General features: G+C 34.4%; 3 protein-coding genes across 12 annotated transcripts; 2 read left to right on the top strand and 1 right to left on the bottom strand.

Annotated features, from left to right (window-relative positions):
* Positions 1-934: 934 nt before the first annotated feature.
* LOC110606398 (putative WEB family protein At1g65010, chloroplastic) lies at positions 935-13,478 on the top strand. Of its 9 annotated transcripts, none has more exons than XM_043953201.1 (11): positions 936-1,240; positions 2,155-2,234; positions 3,671-3,871; positions 4,005-4,127; positions 4,321-4,358; positions 4,435-4,552; positions 5,423-10,783; positions 11,526-11,678; positions 11,843-11,938; positions 12,019-12,161; positions 12,807-13,478. In XM_043953201.1, exons 2-11 carry the CDS (start codon positions 2,157-2,159, stop codon positions 13,087-13,089), a joined length of 6,594 nt encoding a protein of 2,197 aa, XP_043809136.1. In that variant the 5' UTR covers positions 936-1,240; positions 2,155-2,156; the 3' UTR covers positions 13,090-13,478. The 9 variants fall into 9 exon arrangements, with proteins under 9 accessions (XP_021600882.2, XP_043809136.1, XP_043809134.1 ...); XM_043953199.1 differs by having other exon boundaries at positions 2,131-2,234; XM_021745188.2 differs by having other exon boundaries at positions 936-1,272.
* A 938-nt stretch (positions 13,479-14,416) lies between these two features.
* Positions 14,417-16,974, bottom strand: LOC110606399 (membrane-anchored ubiquitin-fold protein 6). 2 transcript variants are annotated; one of them, XM_021745192.2, is made up of 3 exons: positions 16,332-16,967; positions 15,239-15,409; positions 14,417-14,853 (listed from the first exon to the last, which is right to left on the bottom strand). In XM_021745192.2, exons 1-3 carry the CDS (start codon positions 16,459-16,461, stop codon positions 14,798-14,800), a joined length of 357 nt encoding a protein of 118 aa, XP_021600884.1. In that variant the 5' UTR covers positions 16,462-16,967; the 3' UTR covers positions 14,417-14,797. The 2 variants fall into 2 exon arrangements, with proteins under 2 accessions (XP_021600884.1, XP_021600885.1); XM_021745193.2 differs by lacking the exon at positions 14,417-14,853 and adding an exon at positions 14,862-15,024 and having other exon boundaries at positions 16,332-16,974.
* A 5,400-nt stretch (positions 16,975-22,374) lies between these two features.
* On the top strand, positions 22,375-24,366 carry LOC110607125. Its single transcript, XM_021746195.2, has 2 exons — positions 22,375-22,513; positions 23,064-24,366. Exon 2 carries the CDS (start codon positions 23,361-23,363, stop codon positions 24,147-24,149), a length of 789 nt encoding a protein of 262 aa, XP_021601887.2. The 5' UTR covers positions 22,375-22,513; positions 23,064-23,360; the 3' UTR covers positions 24,150-24,366.
* Positions 24,367-24,398: the final 32 nt, after the last annotated feature.

Raw genomic sequence — 24,398 nt, 5'->3', positions numbered from 1 at the left:
AGTATTTGTTCTTTATTTAGTATTAACTCTTGCTTATTTCAAATAAAAAGGTATCACGTGATGACAGGGGGAGAAGGTGAGCTGTGAGGAAATCATGGGAATCTGACTAGAAGAGAAATGAGTGAGTGGATTAGGATTAGGAATAGGAAGATAATGGGGTTGTGAATCCCTACCAGACCAAACCCATGTGCTTAAGGCCAATTTCTTCAATTCATGAAACTTCACTCATCATCAATTCTACATTGCTGGCTACTGGCTAGCCTTCATGTCACCATAACTGCAGATTTCAATTGCTCCAATAAATAAGTATTAATTGGTGGGTATCTCTCCAAATCCATCCATTTTTTTTAAAATACTATAAACAATTGCTCTAAAAATAAAAAATAAGGGGGGAAGCCAGACCTCATCATTCTGTCTTCTAAAACATTGCCTCTTGTAAAATTGTACTTTCCCTTTGCTGGAAGTAAAAGAAAACTTTATAATTAATATTTTTATATAGATTTTAAATCTTATATCTTAAGTATGAAAATCCAGTTAACCCTCTGATAAAGATTCTGCAACAGTCACAAAAATCCAATTGCCAACTCTTCTCCTAAATAATCTTACAAATGGAAACCCACTCAGTCCTTTCTCCTTTCAGGTGGTCCTCCTGTAGCCCAATCCAAAAACCCAAATGCCCATTTTTGTAAATTTATTTATTTTTATTAAAATTTAGCTTGAGGTTTAATCTGTTTATTCATATTTTTTTTCTTCCTTGCGAGACTTTTAATCTTGTAACTTAACTTTCAGTTTTAATATATTGAATTTAAAAATAATAATAATAATTATTAATGATAATTAATCAAGAATGAGAAGGAGAAGCTGACAATAACAGGGGTCCAGGCTTTGGCGGGATGTCTCTTTTCTTCTAATGCCATATTAAATATCGTTTTCTTTCTTCCTCCAATGGTCTTTCCCAGTCTTCATTGCCCTCCATGAAAGCTGATGTTTGATGTTTCAACTTCAATCTCACCTTATTTATTTATTTAATTCTCATATTTAAAATAAATCTCTTGATTATTCCATAATTTATTCTCTAATTTAAGCTGCAAACATCACTCTCTCCCAAAAAAAGCAGCACATTAGACAGACAGTCTCTCTCTCTCTCAAGCTTGACAGGGAGAGTAGACACAGTCAGAACCTTCTCTGTAAAGATTCTCTGCTTTCGTTTCCACCTTAAGCACTGCAGATCCGCTATTTGGTACCTACCTCATTTATTATTTGTTTCACACGGTAAAAAATGCTTCTTTTTCTCAAGTTGTGATTTTTTCCCCTTAATATTAGATTCCTATGATCTAAATCTCAATTTTTTTCACTCAGATTACTCTGTTTCCCCCCCCTGCATTTTCTGGGTTCTGCATTTCTTTTCTCGTTTTGGCTTTTTGTCCATTTTTCTTAACTCTTGAAGTCGTAATCTGGTAAATGCATACTGTTCTTTGGCTTTTTCTTCAGTTATTCTCTTTCCCACATTTAGCTACACATTGCTCTTTTGTGTCAGTCTTTTTGACCTCGCTGTGAAGTGGGTGCCTGCTTTTGGTGCTTGTTTGTCACTCATGGAATTGAAAATCTTGAATAATTACTATATTTTCGTAGGATTTGGATCAGGCCGTGTTCTTTAGCCTGCATTTGATATCGATTTCTGGGTCTGGCGTTTTAAGGAATACTAGCCGCAAGTCGCTTTTTCTGTTTCTCTTGTGCTCATTTTGCTTAAATTTTGACTCGCATTCTTTCATCTTCTGATGGTTTTTTTATCATCAAAGGAATAGAATTGAAGCAATTGGATCTTGTCATGTTCTGTGTGTTCTAGTTTTAGTGTGGGTCAGTGGTTTCACGTCATCGTATCATTGCTCTCATTAAAGCAGGTTCTAGCCGCAAGTCGCTTTTTCTGTTTCCTTGCTCTCATTTTCAAGCTTTTGCTTGCATAGCCTGCTAGATGAGAATCTTTTGAATAATCACAATTCTCCAGGAGACATATCCAACTTGTTGATAGATAGTTGCTTCACAAACATCATATCATTCTGATTAGAGCATTAATTCCTCTTATTTCTGGTGATTTTTGAGGATCTTATTGGATTCCAAACTGCTATGCAGCTGATGATAGATTGATATTTTCAGTAATGTCAAGGATCACTAAATGGAAGCTGGAGAAAACAAAAGTGAAAGTGGTCTTCCGGCTACAATTTCATGCTACACATGTAAGTGTATACTCTCAGTAGTTTTTGAAATCTTGTGTGCCCAGCTTGATGGATGTAATACTGTATTATTAATTTTATTTTTATTATTATTTAATTTGCTCAAATAGCTTAACTAGATTCCTTTGCTAATCTCATTTCATTTATGAATTTATGGCTTGTTAGTCTAGTGCTTTAGCCAAAATTGTGAAAGAGTGAGTGTCCACCTATCCGCGAGAGGAGTTTGCACTCTATATATTGATGTAAAAGTGATAATATACAAGAATACAAGTGTTAAAATTCTATGCAAGTACAATGAGTGGTATACAACATTAACTACACTATTAAAAGTTTGTAACTTTTGAGGTATAGCAAGAGGGAAAATTCATGTGTTAGACAATGAAAAGGTTGTAGAATAATATACTCCCTATGTTTCTTTTATCAGTTGTTTAAGGTTTTTATCCACGAATTAAAGAGAGCAAAAATGTACTAAATTTTAACAAAAATAAAGATAAAAAGACTACCTTCAGTTAAAATGCCTATATAAATACGATGAACCTAATTAATGTTTTAGAAACACTCCACTTGTTGAAGGGTAAATTAGGAAAAAAATATTTAATGAAGCATTAGAATCATAAAATGTCACTTATTTAGAAAAACTCCTAAAACCACAGATAGAAAAAGACTGAGGGAGTAACAAGCCAATGCATAACTATCATTGATTCTCAACAGAGTTCACTATGTTCAATAAATTATCTTGGTTGTCATGGGGAGAATGGCATGATAAAGAATGAAATATATACTAAAATATTTTATAAGGAAACTTAAGAGGTACACATGTTAGATTAGAATATGGAGGCATAAAGCATAAATCCATCCAATAATGAGCTCGGATTTAATATTTATCTAATATGGTAAACTTATCTGAAAGTAAATCACATTTTGAACTATGCATGATAACATATTATGTTATGGAAAAATTTCTATGTATGAAAAAATTGCCAAATGCTTGCTGGTTCCATTTGTTGTTCCATCATTTTTTTTCTCTTGAATGTCATTCCTATGCATGCTTTCCTTCATTTTTTGTTCCTTTCCTCTTTCCTTTTGTTTTTGTTTTTCCCCTTTTCAAAAGAAGGCAAAATGAAGAAAACATGAAAAAGTTGTCCAAAAATGACTCATGTAATAATTTTTTTTAAAAGATCTTTTTCCTGCTATGTCTAATAACCGTAATTAGACTCTGTATACAAAATCGACTAGATACAGCAAAGGTTTTAATTTTGATACTTCACAAAAATGGTGAAGCATGAATCTCATATTGTTAGCATGATATTCAATTTGAGCTTATTTTGACAGAAAGTTTAAGCTTGTTTTCCCACTTGATTGTTAATATTTTGGGTATGCATTTAGTGTTTGTGATCTCTACAATGACTGAATTTCATATTTTTTTTTATGAGATACAGATTCCACAATCAGGATGGGATAAGCTCTTTATATCTTTCATTCCTACTGATTCTGGAAAAGCAACATCAAAGACAAGCAAAGCCAATGTGAGAAATGGGACCTGTAAATGGGCAGATCCCATCTATGAGACAACCAGACTTCTCCAAGATGTTAAAACCAAGCAATATGATGAAAAACTCTATAAGCTTGTTATAGCAATGGTAATGTCTCGATTTCCTGGTACTGTGGATGCTCTTCCCATGGTTCCTTGTCATCTTTGCAGTCATTATTTTAAATGTCATCTTATTCTCAGAAGGTAACTGTGATCATCTGAATCTGATTAACATGCATCAGGGTTCATCAAGGTCTAGTATACTTGGTGAGGCAATCATCGACCTTGCTGATTATGCTGATGCACTAAATCCTTCTGTTGTTGCTCTGCCTCTTCATGGATGTGATTCTGGCACTGTTTTACATGTAAGCATTTCTGAATCTCGTTTAACTTTTTGCATTTAATGCTTCAGTTAATGCTGCTATGTTGACAATTTTACTTATAAGATTTAGTGAACACATTCATGGTTTCCAGTAGTGCTATTCTTGATTGTTTCAACATAGGGCTTTATATCATGTTACTTCCATACATGTAGTGATGGTTGTCATCCACTCTCAGGTCACAGTGCAGCTGCTTACTTCTAAAACTGGTTTCAGGTATTGCCTTAAAACAAATGAACATTGTGTTTCGTCCGGTTCTACCTACTTATATTGTGGTTATATTAACTTTCAGAGAGTTTGAGCAGCAGAGGGAACTTAGAGAAAGGGGATTACAGAGTTACCAAAATAGTCCTGATGAATCTTCCGGCCAAAAAGTGTCATCTTCAGAAATCAGTTATCAGATAGATAAGGTTTAATAATGTTTTTTCCTTGGATATGCCTTCATATTGCATGTTGTACCTGATTTCTTCTAAATTTACTGTGGGTTTAAATGAACTTCTTCTGACACAAGCTTTTAACTCATAGACTTTTAAGTATATGCGCACATGTGGAGGAGTAAACTTCTATGATCTATCTGATCCTCATATCTACTTAACCGTAGGGAACTTTAAATTTCTCTTATTTTACTAGCCTTATCTTGGTACTGGTTTGAGGTTAAGAAGATCATTTAACACAGTTTAGGTCCATCAGAAAACCAATATGACTAAGGCACATGCTTATGCTCCTTAATAGTTATCTACTTTTGTGATCAGGAGAAAAAGAAAGGGGGGAGGAGCTGGGTCAAATCTTTCTCTCTTTTGCAAGAATGTATCATAGTTTGATTCACGATAAACTCCCTTGAAATGAAGAGAATGGGAAATTGATTTGTAATGATTATCGACAACCTCTCCCCCCCTCACGAAATACAATGCTAGTGAACTAAATTATTACTTAGAATAAATGGAAAGAAATGAAAAGACTAAGTGAAAACTTGGTTTTGAGTGTAACTTTTTGCACATAATATTATTATGTCACTTTCGACAATCTAAATAACTGGGTGCTTGTTACTTCTTTTCATTTAAAAATTTAAGCAATGAAGAAGGTGGAATAAGAGCAAGAGCGCAAGACTGCAAATACATAAATATATATTTTTCCAAATTTTGGATTTCTTAGACATTGGACATGATATATATTACTTGACATTTACTTGTAAAGACCAGTCCTAGTCACCCAAAAAATAGAGACTTCAATTTTTTCTAATGCTCACTCTATTTTCCTTTTGTTTTCCCCCCTGATTACAGGTAAATAAAAGAGTTAGATTCAAAGAAAAATCTAAAGAACTTGCTTCACTTGAGGAAGAGGTGGGGCCAAATGAAGAATTTGCAGATTCAGCTGTTGGATTTGATGGCTCTTCCAATACTTCAGAAAGTTTATATGCTGAGAAGCATGAAAGCTCCGGCATGCATGAAATTGATGGCCTTAGGAGTACTGTCTCTGATGGTTTAGCTGGACTTTCTCCCAGTCCAAGTCCTCAGCTGGAGAAGGGGGATCCTTCCAATCATCCATTTTCGGTGCAGGGGACCAATGATTGGGTTCATGACTGGAGTTCAGACTATTCTGTCAATAATGAATTGGCAGCAGCTTATGAAGAGAATAGTAGGCTTAGAGGAATCTTGGAAGTAGCTGAGTCATCTATTCATGAACTTACATTGGAGGTAAGCTTGCTACAGAGAAATGCTGATGATATAGGTCATGAAGCGCAAAAATTTGCTAAGCAACTTGCTGCTGAGATTGTTTCTGGAGAGGAGATGGCAGAAGAGGTATCTTTGCTGAAATCGGAGTGTGCAAAGTTGAAAGGTGACCTTGAACAGCTAAAGGTTTCTAAATTACATCCTCCATTTAGCAGCAGAGAAGCTTTTGAATCAGAGCAGGATCACATATTTCAAGATGTACAGCTCAGATGGCTAAAGGGGCTCTTGGCCATGGAGGATAAAATAAGAGAACTTCAAAATAAGACATGCTTTGGCTATGACAAAAAGGACTTCAGATTCCTTGCTTCAGACATAGAGGTGTTGCTTGGTATATTGAATAATCTCAAACAAGCAAGTGGACTAGCAGTTTCCAGTCTCAACTTGACAGAAGGAGCGAGAATGGAGGATATAGGAGAAATTTCACATAAAAATGGCCAGATTGCAACAGGTACAGGGTTTGATGTGGACTTGTATCAACCAGAGCTAGGCATGCTTCATTGTCTTAACATACCTGGCTTGATTTCTCATGAATCTGATGCTGTAGATACAATCAATGCAATGAAAAACAAGATTTTTGAACTTTTGAGAGAGTTGGATGAGTCAAAAGCAGAATGGGAGAGCATTTCCGGGAAAATGGACCAGATGGAGTGCTACTATGAAGCCCTTGTGCAGGAACTTGAGGAAAATCAGAGTCAGATGCTGCATGAGTTGCAAAATCTCAGAAATGAGCACTCGACTTGCTTGTTTACAATTTCATCCACTAAGGCTGAGATGGAGTCCATGTGCCAAGAACTGAATGGCCAGATATTAAGACTTGCTGAAGACAAACATGATTTAGATTCCCTCAACAAAGAGCTAGAAAGAAGGGCTGTCACTGCTGAAGCAGCACTCAAAAGGGCACGTCTGAACTATTCTATTGTTGTGGACCAGTTACAGAAGGACCTTGAACTGCTTTCTGTCCAGGTTTTGTCAATGTATGAGACTAATGAGAACCTCATAAGGCAAACCTTTGCAGATTCTTCACAACCAAGTGTTAAAGAATTCGATTCGGGGGATTATGCAGCAAAACTTTTGCAATTTCAGAATCATTCTGTTGGCATAAGGAAACAACAGTTGGGTGGAGATTCGCTTGTTCTAGATGACTTGAAGAGATCACTCCACATCCAGGAAGGTCTTTACCAGAAGGTTGAAGAAGAAGTTTGTGAATTGCATTTTGTGAACATTTACTTTGATGTGCTTTCAAGGGCTCTCCAGGAAACTTTGCTTGGTGCAAATGAAGATGTGAAGTTTATGAATGAGAAAGTAAATGAGCTTAAGCAGCAGCAAGAGGTTTCAGCTGAGTCGAAGGCATTACTAATGCAAAAGCTGCAGGCTGCAATGGATGACATTCACTCTCTCAACAATTACAAGGCTAGATGTGATGATATGACTCAACAAAAACAAATTTTGGAGTTGAGTTTACAAAATTTGGCCCATGAAAATCATTGTCTTGAGCTGAAGATTACTCAATGGGAGGCCCAGGTGACTCAATACAGAGGATTTGAGAGCAAATATGAGGAGTGTTCCGCAGAGAATGCAAAGTTGGCTTGCTTGTTGGAACAGAAAACCTTAGAAAATGGGATTCTTCAATGTGAGAACTTAACTTTGCAGGATGAGTTGAAAACTATCAAAACTGAGTTTGATGTGCTGGCCTCTCAGAAGGAAAACCTGCTGAATTTTGTCAACTTTTTGCAATGTAAATTGCAGAAATTACTTGCATCCTATGACAACAAAAATATCAATGGATTGTCACCCTTGGGTGAATCTGAGAATCAGGCCTTGCCATCCAGGGACTTAACAGGTGTTCTAATGCAATTGGAAGAGCTTCAGCATAATGCATGTGAAAGGATTTTCCAACTTGTAGACGAGAAAAAATCTCTAATGTGTGAAAGAGATGTTGCACAACTGTCCACTACTGCAGCTGAATCTGAGGTTACATTGTTGAAGCAGAAGTTTGAACATGAAATAATGAAAATGGTGGATAAATTAGATGTATCAAATGCGTTGCTGCAGAAGGTTCAATTATATATTGATGCTTTTGCTGAAAGACTTGAGGTTAGCTCCAAAATTGAAGAAGAATACATGCAGCAGCACAATGAGCTTTTATCTGATCTTGATCGTCTAGAAGTTGGGCTAGAAGAACTTACTTCTAAGAACCAGGACATTGCTCATGAAATCTTAGCATTTGAGACTCTGACAGCAAGAGAACTCACCAAGAAAAACCATGCTTTAACAGTATCTCTACAGGATAAAAATGAAGAGTGCACCAAGCTTGCATTGGAACTGAAGTGCTTGAAAGAAAGTTTGCGATCTTTGTATGATGAGAACCAGGCTTTGATGGCTACTTCAAGGGATAAAATGGAGGAGTCTGTCTGGCTTGCTTCAGAGTTGAACAATATAAGAAATAGCTTGCAATATCTGATTAATGATAAACAAGAAGTTGCCAAGCCTGCATTGGAGCGGAACAGTTTGAAAGGAAATTTCCAGTCTCCGCATGGTGATTATCAAATTTTGACGATGTCTTCGCTGGATAAAACTGAGGAATCTGTCAAACTTGCTTCTGAGCTTAACAGTTTGAAGCAAAGCTTGCAGTCTTTACATGATGACAAGGAAGCTTGGATTGCATCAATGGAAGAATCTGCCAGGCTGGCAGAAGAGCTAAATCATTTGAAAGAAAATTTGCAATCTCTGCATCTTGAAAATAAAGCTTTGGTGGCATCTTCACAGGATAAAGCTGAAGAATCTTCCAAACTTGCATTGGAGCTTAGCAGTTTGAAAGAAATTTTTCAGTCTCTGAATGACGAAAAGCAAACTTTGATTGCTTCTTTACAAAATAAAGTCAAGGAATCTGCTAATCTTGCATTGGAGCTAAACCATTTGAAAGAAGCCTTGCAATCTCTGCATGATGAAAAACAGGTTGTGATGGCTTCTTTACAAGATAAAACAGAGGAAACTTCCATGCTTGCATCAAAGCTAAACTGTTTGAAGGAGAGTTTTCAGACTCTGCATGATCACAACCAAGTGTTGGAGGCATGCTCATGGGAAAAATCTGAGGAATCTGCCAAGATTAAATCAGAGGTAAATAGTTTGAGAGAATGTGCTCAATCTCTGCATAGTGAAAACCAAACTTTGATTATGTCTTCACAGTATAAAACTAATGAGTGTGTTCAGCTTGCATCAGAGCTGAACAGGCTGGGAGAGAGTTTGCAATCTCTGCATGATCAGTTGCAAGAGGAGAGAAGCTTGAGGGAGAGTTTAGAGAGTAAAATTACAGATCATACTTCCAAATTAACTGAGAAGGAGGTTCAGTTGCTCCATTTCAAGGAATTGGTGTCAGGTCTAGAATTGGAGAAACTGAGAGTTTGCAGTCTTTTGTCTCACTATGATGAGAGCCTTCAAAGTGCCCGTGAAGAATGTGCTTCTCTTTCTGGTCTTGAATCTGAGTTATGCGAACTGCATGAATTATTAATAGCTGCAGATGTCAAACTAATTTTCACAAAAACTCAGTATGAAGGCAGGGCTGAAGAGCTGGTTTTGCAGCTTTCCTTCTCCAATAGGAGCCTTGCTGAACTTCAGAAGCAGCATATTGATGTTGAAACCAACCTAAATTGCTGTCTTGCCAGTGAAGCCCAATACATTGAAGATAATTCAAATCTATTGACAAGTCTCAACTCCATTAGATCTGAGATGGAGGCATCTATTGCCGAAAATCGGTTAATTCTTGAGGAGAACAGAGCTATGGCAGCTGAGCTTCAGGAATACAGGTATAGGGAGCAAAATGTTGGGCTTCAAGATTTTGAGGATAAAAGTCAGCACTACCTAGAGGTTGAGAGGCTGAAGCATACATTATTGAGTTCCGAAGAAGATATCAACAATCTGATTTTCTCAAAGGAAGAACTGGAAGTCAAAGTTCTGGTACTCAAAGCCAAATTAAATGAACAGAAAGATCAGATAATTGCAATGGAAGGATACAGTGATGAACTAATTATTTTGAAGAAACAGTGTAATGAGCTCACCAAGAGGCTCGCAGAACAGATTTTGAAAACAGAAGAGTTTAGAAACTTGTCTGTCCATTTGAAGGAGCTTAAAGACAAGGCTGATGCTGAGTGTATCCAGGCTTGTGAAAAAAGAGAACCTGAAGCTCCCCCAGTTGCTATGCATGAGTCCTTGAGAATTGCATTTATCAAGGAGCAGTACGAAACAAGACTGCAAGAACTGAAACAGCAGCTGTCTATCTCCAAAAAGCATAGTGAAGAAATGTTGTGGAAATTGCAAGATGCCATTAATGAAATTGAGAATAGGAAGAAATCTGAAGCTTGCCATCTGAAGAAAAATGAAGAATTGGGAATGAAGATTTTGGAATTGGAGGATGAATTACAATCAGTGCTTTCTGACAAGCGTGAAAGAATGAATGCTTATGACCGGATGAAAGCTGAGATGGAATGTTCTTTAATAAGCCTAGAATGCTGCAGGGAAGAAAAGCATAAACTTGAAGTGTGTTTACAAGAATGCAATCAGGAAAAGTCTAAGATTGCCGCTGAACTCACTCAGACGAAAGAATTGCTAGAGAATTCAAAATTGGCCTTGAATATTCAGGAGGAAGGAAATCACAGATCCTGCAAAAAGGATAGCAAGTCTTCTGATGAGTCAGTTATCAGAAATGTCTACCCGGAGAATCCCATTGCTGATGCTTCAATATTTACAAGAAAAAGTGTAGATGCAGCTCCTGCTAATGGTCCAAATAGGGATTCAACTTTCAAGAGCTTCAAGGAAGATAGTTCAAGGAATTGTGAAGAAGCTGAACATAAATGCCCAGCCCCCATTAGCACAGTTGACCAAACAAACATACTCATGAATAAGCAACTTGGCCGGGTAATAACAAAATTTCCTCATTATAAGTTCCAAATTGATTTTTTTTCCTTTCATCAATTATCTATTACTTGTACATATTGGCGAAGACATTGTATGTAACAGTATACATGTGCTTACTCTAATGTTAATTTGCTTATAGTATCTTATAGTTTGACTTGAGGAGAATATAAAATATGATAGATATCAAAATCTGCAGATTAATTTATTGCGGAAATCTATTTCATGTTCAGTTTCTTAGATTGGATAGTGACCCTTTAGTAACTATTGTGGTGCATCTACTTGAGAATTTGTTTGTTTTGGAATCCATGGGTTCGTTATTTCTACTCGTAGCACCATTAAATGACATAATATTATTAGTTAAAACCTAGTGTTTATTTTCTGTCCTTCAAAATCTGAATGTTGCTCTATCTCTATAATCTTGTGAAACTTCCACAATGAGAAAAAGTAAAGAAATAAATAAAGCCAATAGAATGACAGAAACTATGTCATCTTTCTGCAGTTGCTCTTACACCCTCAGATTGTTTAATATCTTCATATTTTCTAGTGTCAACTCTGGCATCAACCAGCCAAAGTTTCAACATGTTATCTGGTACTTTGAGCTTTATTGATTTGTCAGCAATTTCTGATAGCTGAAGCTCATCCTCTGTGATCAGAATCATAAAATACTTATATCTCATCCTCTTTCTCATTGAAATATTGAAGAGATTGGTCTCTAAGCGTTTATTTTCATAATTATTACCAGGATCTTGTATCTAGTTGTGCGAACAGAATTCAAAGTCCCATACTCCTAAATGAAGATGAGTTGCTGCACAGTGACATGAAGCATTTGGCTACTATCAATGAACATTTCAGAGCTGAAAGTTTAAAGTCTAGCGTGGACCACTTGAGTAATGAGGTATGTATATTTGTCCTTCCTCTCAAGGCAAGTAAGAAAATGCACATAGATCAACCGTCTGTCTATTAGTTCGACATGACAAGAAAAGGGTCATACAGCTTATGTCAAATGTTGCGAGGATAATGTCTTATGGCAAGTTAATATGTTTACTGTCCTGCATGCAGTTGGAGAGGATGAAAAATGAGAATTCACTTATGCAAGATCATGATTTTTACCAAAAATTTCCTACTTTGCAAAGAGAATTTATGCAGTTACAAAAGGTTGATAAAACTTTCTTCTTAGCTTCTTATAATTATTATTTCCCTTCATCTGGACTCTTAACTTTCTGTTGTTTTCTCAGGTCAACGAAGAACTAGGAAGCATGTTCCCCATGTTTAATGAATCTCCAGGGAGTGGCAATGCGTTAGAAAGGGTGCTTGCTTTAGAAATTGAGCTTGCGGAAGCTCTGCAGGGAAAGAAAAGATCAAGCTTTCATTTTCAGAGGTACGCTATCAAGTATAGCTATGATAAGCCTGGCAAACTTGAATCCTACTGGCAATTTTCTTTTCAAAGATATGTCTTGCTTGCAATATGCCCAAGTACTTTCTTGTTTTGTAATAGAAGCGGGGCCAAAAAGAAAGAAAACTGTGGAATTTAATTTGGCTCAAGATCTCAGTATGATTGGCAAAATATCTTCATTTTTCTATACGGATGCTTTGCCTAGTTATTTTTTTTCTCCTTTACCCCTTGCTGTACTTTCTTTTTTTTTATTTGATTTCACTTAAAAATGGAACTTTCACTAACCTGACGCTTGGTTCTTTTATGTTAATAGGTTGCAACACCTTCAAATGTTTTTAAAACCTGTGAAAATGCTGTGAACTTATTGAATGACACTAATAACATAATTGATGAGTGGACCTCTTCTCAACTGTTTTTCGCCCTTAACAACATATCAGTTTGCATTGCATCGATTTACTTTCGTAGATGTCTAAACTTGTTCAAGAATCATTTGATTGAAATCTTCCCAAATATGTGAAACCTTTTAGTAAAGCGTTGTTCTACATTTGTTTCATACTTTTCGACTTATTAGCATGATCAAGAATCTTAACAAGCAAAAGGACTAACAAATATGAAATTCTCCTGCTTCAGTTCTCTCTTGAAACAACACAGTGATGAGGAAGCAGTATTCAAAAGCTTTAGAGATATAAACGAGCTGATTAAAGACATGCTGGAAATAAAGGGAATGTACACAGCTGTGGAGACTGAACTAAAAGAGATGCACGATCGATACTCTCAGCTAAGCCTTCGATTTGCAGAGGTTGAAGGGGAGAGACAGAAACTTATTATGACTCTTAAGAATGTTCGAGCATCCAAGAAGGCCCTACAGTTAAACCAGTCCTCATCAGCCTCAACTAGGGACCATTCCTTGTAGCCATTTCAGAGGGCTTTGCTCGTGTCTTGGGGGCGAAGTGTCAGATTTACTGGGTAAGAAGTTTACATCTTCCCTTGCCTCAGGAGTCAGTTATGTAGAGTATGGTGGCTATTCTTGCTGAACTTAGTTATTCCAAATGCAATTTTTTTCAAATATTTACCAGCCTGGTAAGGATGCAATATTAGAAGTGTAAATAAAACTGTATTTACTGGGTGTTTATCGCCCGGTTGTTACTAGCATAAGGTATAGATCCCTGTAACATTATTACATTTTGGTCCCAGTGCTGTAATTAATTATACTGTATAGTAAATCAAATTCATTGAAAAACAATTTTGTTCAATCACAGCAACAAGTGAGAAAAATGCACTTCATTTCGCTCTTTTCTTTCTTTCCTTGCCAATTATTCGTAGCTTAATCTCAATGATTGCAGCGTTCTGCTATTTTAGTAATGTGTGCTTGTACATTTATATATTTGAACATCTTTGCTGGGGTTAGGACGTTGGTTATTGCTATGGAGGTGTTGCAGGAGTTCTTTTAGTTGAACAGGATTGAAGAGTTAATTATTATACTCCCTTTCCCTATTCTTTAAAAATTTAAATGCCAAACAAGGTGATAAGAGTTTTTTTTTTTTTTTTTTTCCTAAAATAATTTTCTCCTCCCATTTTTTGCCTTTGCCATGCATGGTATACTTCTTTGCCCTCTTCTTGTTCCTTGAAGCTTTGTCTGGCATGGGTTTTGTTTTGATTCTTTGGACTGATGATTACTTGGGAGTTTGTTTCTACCTCCTAAATTTTTCTTTTTGGGTTGCTGTACAATCTGTTTCTACCGATACAAAAGTGGCAATGAGGACAAAGGGATCCATCGCAGGTATTTTTCCCAGATAACCAAAGAAAATCATTCAATATGTGGCATTTTGAGTGGAGAGGTATGGTGGATGTTATCAAAGCTGGCTTAGCAGAATATTATTGTGGTTCAGAGAATCTTGATCATAAAAAGGCGTTTCAGTTAGCAGACAAATTATGCAGAGTCGGAACATTTCACTGGATCAATAAATGCAAGGGATGAAATTTATTATTTTCATATGCCATATAGTATGCCTCTTTGAACAGAGATTCTCCAGGTGCTGAAACGGCATCATCCAAAACAAGACCCCCCCCCCCCCCCCAACACCGACAAAAAAAAAAAAAACCCATCAGCTCCCTTGATCAATCCCCTTGGAAAAATGAAAGTTTCCCAGAAACCAATAACATGTTCATGATTAATTTTAAATGGAACCAGTAAAGCAGAAATATTGTGTGATCAAATCAAAATATGAAAAGGATAATCAGAAACTTCAAACATCAGATGGAAATTTATTCTGTACCTTCTCATAAGTTTGTCAATTACAGATCAAATCAAAACTATCATGTCTTCTATAACTGCTTTTTTACTTTCTTTTTTTTCCCACTTGTTTGTTGGTAGAAGCGACTCTCTCAATCAACGCACTTCTAATTCACTAATATCATCAGACTTTCACACTTTCAGTTTTTGAAGCTACTTGAAACTAGAAGTTACCGTAACATATAGTCCAAGCTTTTCTTTAGCTAAATGACGCAAAGTTCTGGAGAAAGAATGGTCTCTAAACTGCATATGAACTATCAACTACTGAGATTCTTGAAAATGAATCAACCCCAGCATGAGAAGCGTCAGAAATTTTGGTCACTTGCAACTACAAGATTGAACATGAGCACCCTGACTTCTTAGTAGAATCTTTCCGCAGCTTGTCTGACAAAAAAAGAAAATCAAGAATTAACTCTTTGGTTGCGACCAGCACTTTTTATGTGTTTCATTTTGTTTCTGATACATGTATAATGTATATCCAAGAAGTCCTGTTAGCAGTTCAGTGGTCATATACATGCTTCATGGTGCTAGCAACTTGCTTCTCCATCACCATTCCTTAAAGAATTCATCCAAAAAGAAAAATAACTGTTTAGTCCCTCATTTCTTAACTTATTGGAGTTTATGGGTTGTTCTGCTCTAAAAAATTGTTCCAAGTAAAAATTTAGGGTCTTAACTGTATGATATTTTAATGGAAGTATATTTTTATTACATCTAAATGATAAATGTTGCTAACATACACATCTTAATAATAAGTTTCTATGTGCATTACCACTTTTTTTGTCTGGTATGGGAGGACGCAGAACAACATGCATGGTGATGACACCACCTGGAAGTTCACTGACTGGAAGTCTGGATTCAGCAAGTGTCCTGTTGTTTTCCAGTATCTTTCCAGCATTTATGAGTTTCACATCATTTATGGTCTTTGGAACATTTTCTTTATCTGCCATGTAAAAAATGATAATTTGTTAGCAGATGTAAAATTGTTAGACACCAAAATATAGTTTGTAATCACTAAACTATACAGCATTTCAGGACAAAGGGGCTTCCTTCTGTTCTTTTTCTTTTTGTTGTGTGTGTGGGCATTGAAGCACGCTATTGCCATTTCACCATCTAACAGACGCTTCAGAATTAGAAGTCCGAATTGCAGAATAAGAGCTCATGCACATCAGGATACAGAAAAGCAAAATTGATAAATCAATAATGGGTAACGCCAAATTACTAATTCAAATTTCAAAACTCAGCACTGTAGCATTCTCATTCTGAGCAGGGGATCCTCTTTTCAGCAACAAGTAGCTTGGACAAGGCACAGTGAGTAACAATTACAGTGACAGTATTCATCTAGACATAAACAATTAATTAGCAAAAAAAGTACTATTAAAGATAATAACCACTCCCTTGAAGTTCAATCAATGTTAGCATGCAAATTTTTTCTAAATGTACTTGCAGGATTTCATCTAACAAAGAGCTTGTAGAACCAGATTCAATTGATTGGTTTAAGCACGAAAAAGGTCAAAGAAGAACACCACCTACAAATTTATGGAATGATTTGGAATTAACACGTATAATTAATTGAAAATGAAAAAGAATAAAAGGTACACTGCAAGTCAGATAAACAGTTACCTCCAAGGCAGAACAGAACAAGAAAAACTTCAAATCAAAGATTCCTACCTAACACCTTAATTAATCCTCATTCACAAAAATTAAAGAACAAGAACAAAAACAAAAAGCTTAAGGCAAGTATGCAGACTTTGAAGCAATGAATCTAAAACTATGAAGATATTGAGCAGTAACCTGAAAGAGTCAACATACATAATAATTAAAGATTCATAGAAGTCAATACAGTAGATAAGAAGATGTTTAACCTTTTGGCCATTGTGCAATTATCTTCTCTTTGAGATTTGCCACAGTGGTTGTGGGACTATATTTGCTTGGCCCAATATCAGTACCATCTGCCAGCCTGAATTTGAGTTCGATAAAATCTTCTCTTGCCATTGATAAATGAATTTACCAAAACCCCAACTCAAATTCTCATATAATCTTCAACAAACGTCTTCAACTTCCCAAAAAATCAAAGTACTACTGCACACAAAACCCTCTTTAACGAAAATTTTCAGCAGAGAATAGAAATTAAACTAGCATCCGATCCATAACAGTATCAAAGGACAAAAACCAAGCACCCAGACCAAAAATTCAGTGACTATTGATATCGACCAAAAAAATCCACAAAAGAAACTGATTCTCAACAGATTTTGATTGAGAAGGGGTGGGGTTTTTTTCCAAATCCCCAGATCCTGTATCTTGATGCTATAGCCAAGAGTAACGAAGAGGGTATGCGAATGATTGACGAGAAATCAATGAGGAGAACCCAAGAAAGAAGACAAGCAGGTTATTGAATCGCTTGATGTAGAAAGAAAGAAAAAGAAAGAAATGGGGTGAGGGAGAGGGAGAGAGGAGGAGTAGCCAATTGCAGAAGTTTTCAAAGGGTTGGTTTTACCTGAATCTAACAGAAAAATCCAATGATAATTGAAAACGACGCTTTTCTTAACTTTTTTTTTTTTTTCAAAAAAGGATTAGGTATTCCACTTGGTTGGATTTAACTGAATTTTCTTTTTATTAAAAAACCAAACTAAAATAACTAATTTTTTAAAATTAAAATTAAAGTGAATTGAAAATAAAATGAAATTAATTTTAAATTTATTTAATTCAATAAATTATTTCGAAAATTCATATGTTCAATTAAAAAAAAAAAATCAGATTCTACATGCATGCAATAAGATTGTGGGGGTATGAGTTGATTCCACGCAACTTCAATGGGCTCAGTTCTATAGGTTATAATAAATAAATATATGTTATTATTAAAAAAACAAATTAATTAACCATAATAAGGGTAAATCATAGCATCCACTATGATTTAATTAATCAAATATTAATAGAAATTAGTCATAGAAGAAAACATGAATCATTTGTTTACTAATCAATTCATGTCTAAATCAAAGATTACTTGTAACAATATTTTCAAATCAACATCAAGCTTACTAATATTCCTGGCTGGATTTTGAGAAAAAGTTAATATTAGAAAAAGAAAAAGCAAAGAAAGAAGCTGATCATGGAAGTTACATGTCTAATTCAAATCGACTCTTTATTTCATCTCATCAATGTCACTTCTTCATAGTTGCTCAAAGTCGTATCAACTGGAAGATCATCAATCCAAAATGCCTGCTTTCAGCTTTCAGCTTTCAACATCAATTCCCCACCACCCCCACTAGCTATCACTTTTTTTTTCCTTCTTCCTTTTTGTAACTTTTCATCGCATTACAACTCTACCAACAAATTAAACTACATCAAAATAGAAGAAAATAAAAAAATCCTTTAAAAAAATCTAACAGCAACTTTCTGATCACCTGGTACTGTAATCTAGCTCTCTTTCAACAGCCAGGCTGCTTTGATTCCATCATTAATATCCTCTTTCTTGTTCTCTTCTTCGCAGGGTGGAATCTGGATTGAAATGAACATAGAATAATTTTGTTATCTCCATGTGCAGAGGCCCCACCAATAAGAAAAAGGAGAGCTCATTGGAATAAAGAGAATCAGAATCATCTTAAATACAATAATGTTCTTAGAGAATAACCAAGAAAATCTGAGAGATATTTCTGAGGTCCTAAATAGATGAAAATGATCAGCGAGCACCAGAGTTTAGGAAGTATATATATCATGCAAATAATGTCAAGAACCCACAAGCACATTTAGAAGGAATCTGACCTGACCAGATATTGGCAGGTCATAAATTTCTGAACCAGAAAAGCAAATAATTAGTGACAGAACATATGCGTTTTGAGTGTTGATCATTTTCGGAACCATGGTTAGAATAAAACTATTATATGTATAATAATTATATTGAATAATTTAGTGAGACCAATGCGTTATCATAAAGTATTTATGAAAATACAAATATATAATCTATGACACTGGTAAATCGGATCTATTTATATATATTTATATTATAAAATGATACGTATATGTAGGAAATGCATTAAGGTGTTAAGTAGTTGGGTTTACTTGTAATATTTAACAGAATTAAACAACAGGTCTTGTATTGGATTGAGGATCGCATTCGTTCTAAAACTCAGACTCAGAAGCAAAAACTTTTATTTTAGGCCGGTCAAGTTACTTTAATTCATTAGTCCTTACGGCTATCCTTTTTTATTCTTATGGCTCTTTTTTAATACCCTAAGCAGTTATATACTAAATTGAATAGTATTTTAACCAACTTTTAGTGGTGAGGTGATAGAGAAAACCATAAAATGTATTGTCTTAGCTGGCAACGATCTTGTTTATTTAAATTTTAAAGTATGAGATTCAAGGATTTTGAAAAATTTTCAAGGATTTTGAAAAATTTAATCTTGTATATTTAGTTAAGCAATGTTGGTGCCTACTTTAAAACTCATCCAGCTTATGAGCTTAACTTCTTAAAGGTATATACTTTCCTCGCTCTTCTAGGAGGCACGAGTTAAGAAGCGATGTTCTTGGATTTGATAAGGGATATGCTTATGGGAGGTGCTCGAACGAATATTGGAGATGGTTTTAATACTCTTATTTGGCAAGATCCATGGATTCTTGATGTGTCTAATTTTCGTGTGATTAGACTGCTTCATTGCCCTCTTCATATTAATTTAGTAACAGATTTTGTGGATTAGAGTTAGGAGTGAGTATTCGGTCTGTTCGGTTCAAAATCTAATCGAACCGAATAAACCAACAACCAAAATTTTAGTACTTATAAAAATCAAACCGAATCAATTTTGATCAAAAACCAAATCGAACTGAACCGGTTTTATTCAATTCGATTCAGTTTGGTTTGATCGATTTTGATTTTTAATAAATTTTTTATTTTTTACGCTTTAATTTTAGTATTTTCAAATTTAATTAAAATATTTTAATTTTAATATGATTTAATTTCTCCATATTATTAAAAAAATATATTATTATCACTAATCGGTTCGGTTTGATTTTTTTAATTTTTTTCTGATCAAAACCAAATCGAACCGAAATAACCGAAATTTCTAAAATTAAAAATCAAACCGAACCGAAATGAATAAAAAACCGAATCAAAATTTTAAATTAATTCAATTCTATCGATTTTTTCGGTTTAAACCGAATACTGCTCACCCCTAATTAGAGTGGTCTGGACTGGAATTATCGGCTGGTGCTAGGGGTGAGCAGAATCCGGTTCAAACCGAAAAAACCGACCGAACCGAACCGATTTGAAAATTTGATTCGGTTTTTTATACATTTCGGTTCGGTTCGGTTTTAAATTTTAGAAATTTTGGTTATTTCGGTTCGGTTCGGTTTTGATCAGAAAAAAACCGAAAAAACCGAACCGAACCGATTAGGGATAATAATATATTTTTTCAATAATATAGAGAAATTAAATTATATTAAAATTAAAATATTTTAATTAAATTTTAAAATACTAAAAATAAAGTGTAAAAAATTAAAAAAATATTAAAAATTGAAACCGATCAAACCGAACCGAATCGAACCGAATCAGACCGGTTCGGTTCGATTCGGTTTCTGACCAAAATCGATTCGGTTCGGTTTTCATAAAAACTAAAATTTCGATTTTCGGTTTATTCGGTTCGGTTCGGTTTTGAACCGAACCGACCGAATGCTCACCCCTAGCTGGTGCATCACCTTTTTCCTTTGTATCATGCTATGCTATGGCTATTCTCTCTATTTTATTGGCTCCTACAAGCACTTTAGATTCCTTGGTCTGACACTTTGAGCAGAATGGACAATATACTATTAAATCAGGCTACATGTATCTTACCCAACAATCCTTTATGCAGACTTCTATCTCGCTCTCTTCCTCTTCGACTATCATTTCAAAGTCGATTAGGCAAAAGACGTAGACTCTTCAGGTTCAGCCTAAATTTAAAATTTTTATCTAGCGTTTAATTCATAATATAGTTCCTGTAATGTATAATTTAGTTTTATATGGCATTCAAACTTCTTTTATGTGTTCCTTTTATTTTACACATGTTGAAACATTGGAGCATGCTCTTTTTCTTTATCTCCATGCTAGAGTTATCTAGTTTTTGAGCCATTGTACCTATAAATCTGTACTTGTCGATTTTTTAAATTTTTCTGTCTGGTGGGACACCTTCTAAGATCAATCAATTTAATGCAGAGCATTGTGATGCTATTATGCAACTTCTTTCTCTTACTTTGTGGCAAAATGAAAGGTATAGAATAAGGGAGTTTTTAAATATATACTTCCAAATCTTTTAACTACTTCATCTCACATTAATTTTAGCGTTCTGGAGTTTAGACAGTTTGAAGTTTTTGCTACTTTTTTATCATGTAGCTCTCCGCTCCAATTTTGAAATGTGATTTAATTATCTCCTCCTCTTGGAACTTTGAAATATAACATTGATGTTGCCAAAAAAGTCAATTTTCTTCGACTACTATTTCTGTGATAGTTCGCAATAGTCATGGTGTTTTAGTAGATTGAGTAACTAAACGTGTTTAGAGTTATTTTTCATTAGTTGTGGAGGCTCGTGCGGTCATTGAAACTCTTTAGTTAGGTTTAGCTCAACGTTTTCGATCAATTATTTGTGCCATCGACTCAGAGATCTTATTTGCATCATTAACTAATGTGACTTTCTCATTATCTTCTCACATTGTGATTACTACTATAGCTATTTAGATTTTGCGTTTTCAGTTAGGTGATCTATTTTTTAAACTTATATATAAGAAGGGCAATAAAACTGCTAATGTAATTGCTCAACTTTATTTAAGAAATATTTTATTGTCTGGTTTGATTATTGTTAATTGCTAATGTAGTTGCCCAACTTTATTTAAAAAAATATTTTATTGTTCAATTGGATTATGGTTAGCCCTTCAGATAATCTCATTTTTGTAAATTTTGTTACATTTGCAGCCATACAATGCATTACTATGCAGGTCAAAGAAAAAGACTAAGGAACGCATAACCGTTGGACCTGGTTTCTTTTATTAATTATTATAATTAAAATATCTGAAAAATTAATAAATTGATAATTAATATACTAAATCTTTTCATATAAATTCAATTATAATTTTTAATTTAATTTATCCCTTAAATTTTTATTTCAATTTTAATTTTAATTTGATAATTAATATATATGTAATTTTAAAATTTAGTTATAAAAATGAAATATAATTTGTTTGATAATTTTTTTTTATTTTTAGATTAATCTTTCATCAACAATTTATTTAATATTTATTTCGTCTTATAATTTTTATTATTTTTTTATTATCTTAAAATTATTGTTTAAGTTATAATAATATATAAATTAATTATAATTATTTTATTTTATTTTTTAAAAGTATTGAATACAAGTTAATATATTTAAAATTAATATATTAAAAAATTAATAAAATATATTTTTAATATATGTGAAAAAGTAGGGGAATAAAAATGATGAAATAAAAAGAGTAATAAATTTGAGTGGTGTAAAATTTTTTTATGCGTTAATTAAAAAAATAATGTTAATGATTAAAAGAATCAATCTGTAATGACAGCCCAGGAAACAAATTAAGCCATCATCACTTTCTCTTTTTCCTAAAGAAAAATAATAATTGTTACCAAAAATAGGTAATTAAAGGATAGGTATACTTGGCTGAGAAACACTCTATAACAATTCTAATCCCTTAACCCCCGCCTGAAGATAGGCATTCAGATGGGAGTTTTCAATCAACTTTCTCTTGAAAACGGGCATTTCTTTTTTTTTTTTTTTTTTAATTCAAAAAATTATATAAAAAATACAGATAATTTATTTTCTAAAAAAGAAAAAAATAAAAAACTAAAAGGTCAAATTGTGCCTATACATGCCTGGCTGCCTGATGTATGTTTGATAATGTGAGCTGTCGTGTGGGGAGCCATCTTATACTCGACCCTCCTCTAGGTGGAAACGCCTAAGAGAGAGCGACCGAGGGGAGATGTGCCTGCCTCCACTCACCAGCCCTTCTCCTCCATTTCTTCTCTTGCGTTAATTCATTTTCTCTGGTAAGTTCTTTTTTCCCCAAATCCTTTCTTGTTTTTCTCAAATGTCATTTATATTTTTCATCATCTTCAATCAAATAAATTTTGCCATTCGTATGATTTTGTAATCTCCCAATCCTGTTATTTTTTCTTTCTGGGTTTTTTTAGCATGGTTATATTCCACCAATTTTGTGATTTATTTATTTTTCAATAGCATCAATATCAATTCATAGGATAAAGTGGGGCAATTTCAAAAAGGTAATAAATCATAACCCAGAAATTATGAAATGGGCAGGATTTTTCTATTTTCATATATATGGATTGTTTTAAATGTACTTAAATTTTTTATTTATAGTTATGAGTCCTACATAGAAACTCTTAATAAATAATATAGTAGCTAGAGATTGTGGTTAAGTATATTTAAATTATACTTGATTTGCCCCTATAATTGCATTTCTCAATTAAAGATTTTACCTTTCGTTCTTCTTTCTATCTTTGTATGAGAAGAAAACAAGAATAAAATTATAGAGTTTGATTTGTTATTGTAATTAATGGTGCTGTTGAATTGTTGCAGATAAGATTGTGAATTTCTCCAATCCACATAAGGAATCAAATCTTGAAATAAGCTGTCTCTGCCACAATTTTTCCCTACCTTCAATTCATTTGTTGCATTTCTCAATAACGTTTCATGCACTGCTTGTAGCTAAGAAGCAAAAGCTCTCTCCTCTTCTCTTCCCTTCCCTTCTTGCTTTTTGAATGCAAACCCAAAACACAAACCAACAAGATTGATCAGTCTCTTGTGAGCCTGACCCTTAATTGTTCCTCAAAGAAAGAAGAGATTTCTAATAGTGGTAGTGCAACTTCAAGCATTATGGGATCCATCAGTCCATCCCTACCTTCTTTTTCTTCTCTTATTGGGGATTATTACATGGGCTGTGTTGATCTGAAAAACAAAGTTGATAGCTTACAATCATCGTCCAAGGTGGAAGAGATTCAGGGTTTTAGTGAAAGGTGTGATATGAGGGATCGAAGGAAGGAGGGGTTTCCCCCACCAATACCATCGCTTGCACGCACTGGGAACTTATCTTCTCATATGCCTTGGGTATTGAGACGATTCTATACTGATGATGGAAGATTGATTCTCCGAGAAGAAAGAGTGAAGCATCATGAATACTTCCAGGCTCACAGATGCAATGGCCGTCTTACCATGCGACTTGTTTCCCTAGACAATGAAGTTTTCGCTGATAAGGAAGAAGATGAGAATGATTTGGAGAATAGTCAAGAAGAAGTAGCAAGTGAGCTCGACAACTGTCGCATTGAAGAAGCAATAAATGAAGAAGAAGAAGAAGAAGAAGAGAATGAGCTGAAGAACTGTGACAGTGAAGAAGAAAAAGAAGACATTATAGATGAATGCAAAGAAACACAAGTGGATGAATATTGTAATGATGTTGTCGATTATTTTCATAGTTTTAATGGCATTATAGCAGTAAAGGAGATTGTGTATGAAGATCAAAAAATGCTTCTTGTGGAGACTAAGAATATTGGGCTTGGTGGAAATTTGAGTGAAATCAAGTGCTTGAAGATTTACAAGAGTGTAAGAGCAGGCCCCAGTTTCATATTTAGGGTTGCAGTACCAGCAACGAGGCCTGTTCATGGTTAGACATGAATAAAGCCATATTTATGTATAGATTTAGCTTATTCCTTCCATGCTTATTAAGTCCAGATTGAAGAGAGTACGTAGGAAATAATCCATGTTTTGTGTCTATATCTGTAGTAGTGAATTCGCATTTTGTTTTTTGTTTTTTTAAATTTATTAATATGTTTTTTGAAATTGTAAATTTATAACTAAGCAGTGTAAATTTATAAATTTTTTGTTATTCGTGCAAACAGAATTACGTTTTGATTTTAA

Source organism: Manihot esculenta, chromosome 18 (assembly GCF_001659605.2).
Source record: "Manihot esculenta cultivar AM560-2 chromosome 18, M.esculenta_v8, whole genome shotgun sequence".
Taxonomy (NCBI): Eukaryota; Viridiplantae; Streptophyta; class Magnoliopsida; order Malpighiales; family Euphorbiaceae; genus Manihot; species Manihot esculenta.
This window is presented reverse-complemented; position numbering and strand designations above follow the sequence as displayed.

Bases quoted from the DNA above. Each gene is read 5' to 3' on its own strand.
- LOC110606398 (XM_043953201.1), top strand. From the start codon at position 2,157: ATGTCAAGGATCACTAAATGGAAGCTGGAGAAAACAAAAGTGAAAGTG. The intron at 2,235-3,670 runs GTAAGTGTATAC...TATGAGATACAG, and splicing joins TACAATTTCATGCTACACAT to ATTCCACAATCAGGATGGGA. The intron at 12,162-12,806 runs GTACGCTATCAA...CTCCTGCTTCAG, and splicing joins TCAAGCTTTCATTTTCAGAG to TTCTCTCTTGAAACAACACA.
- LOC110607125 (XM_021746195.2), top strand. From the start codon at position 23,361: ATGGGATCCATCAGTCCATCCCTACCTTCTTTTTCTTCTCTTATTGGG.
- LOC110606399 (XM_021745193.2), bottom strand. From the start codon at position 16,461: ATGGCAAGAGAAGATTTTATCGAACTCAAATTCAGGCTGGCAGATGGT. The intron at 15,410-16,331 runs GTTAAACATCTT...TTTACATGGCAG, and splicing joins AATTGCACAATGGCCAAAAG to ATAAAGAAAATGTTCCAAAG. The intron at 15,025-15,238 runs GTAATGCACATA...GAATTCTTTAAG, and splicing joins CATACCAGACAAAAAAAGTG to GAATGGTGATGGAGAAGCAA.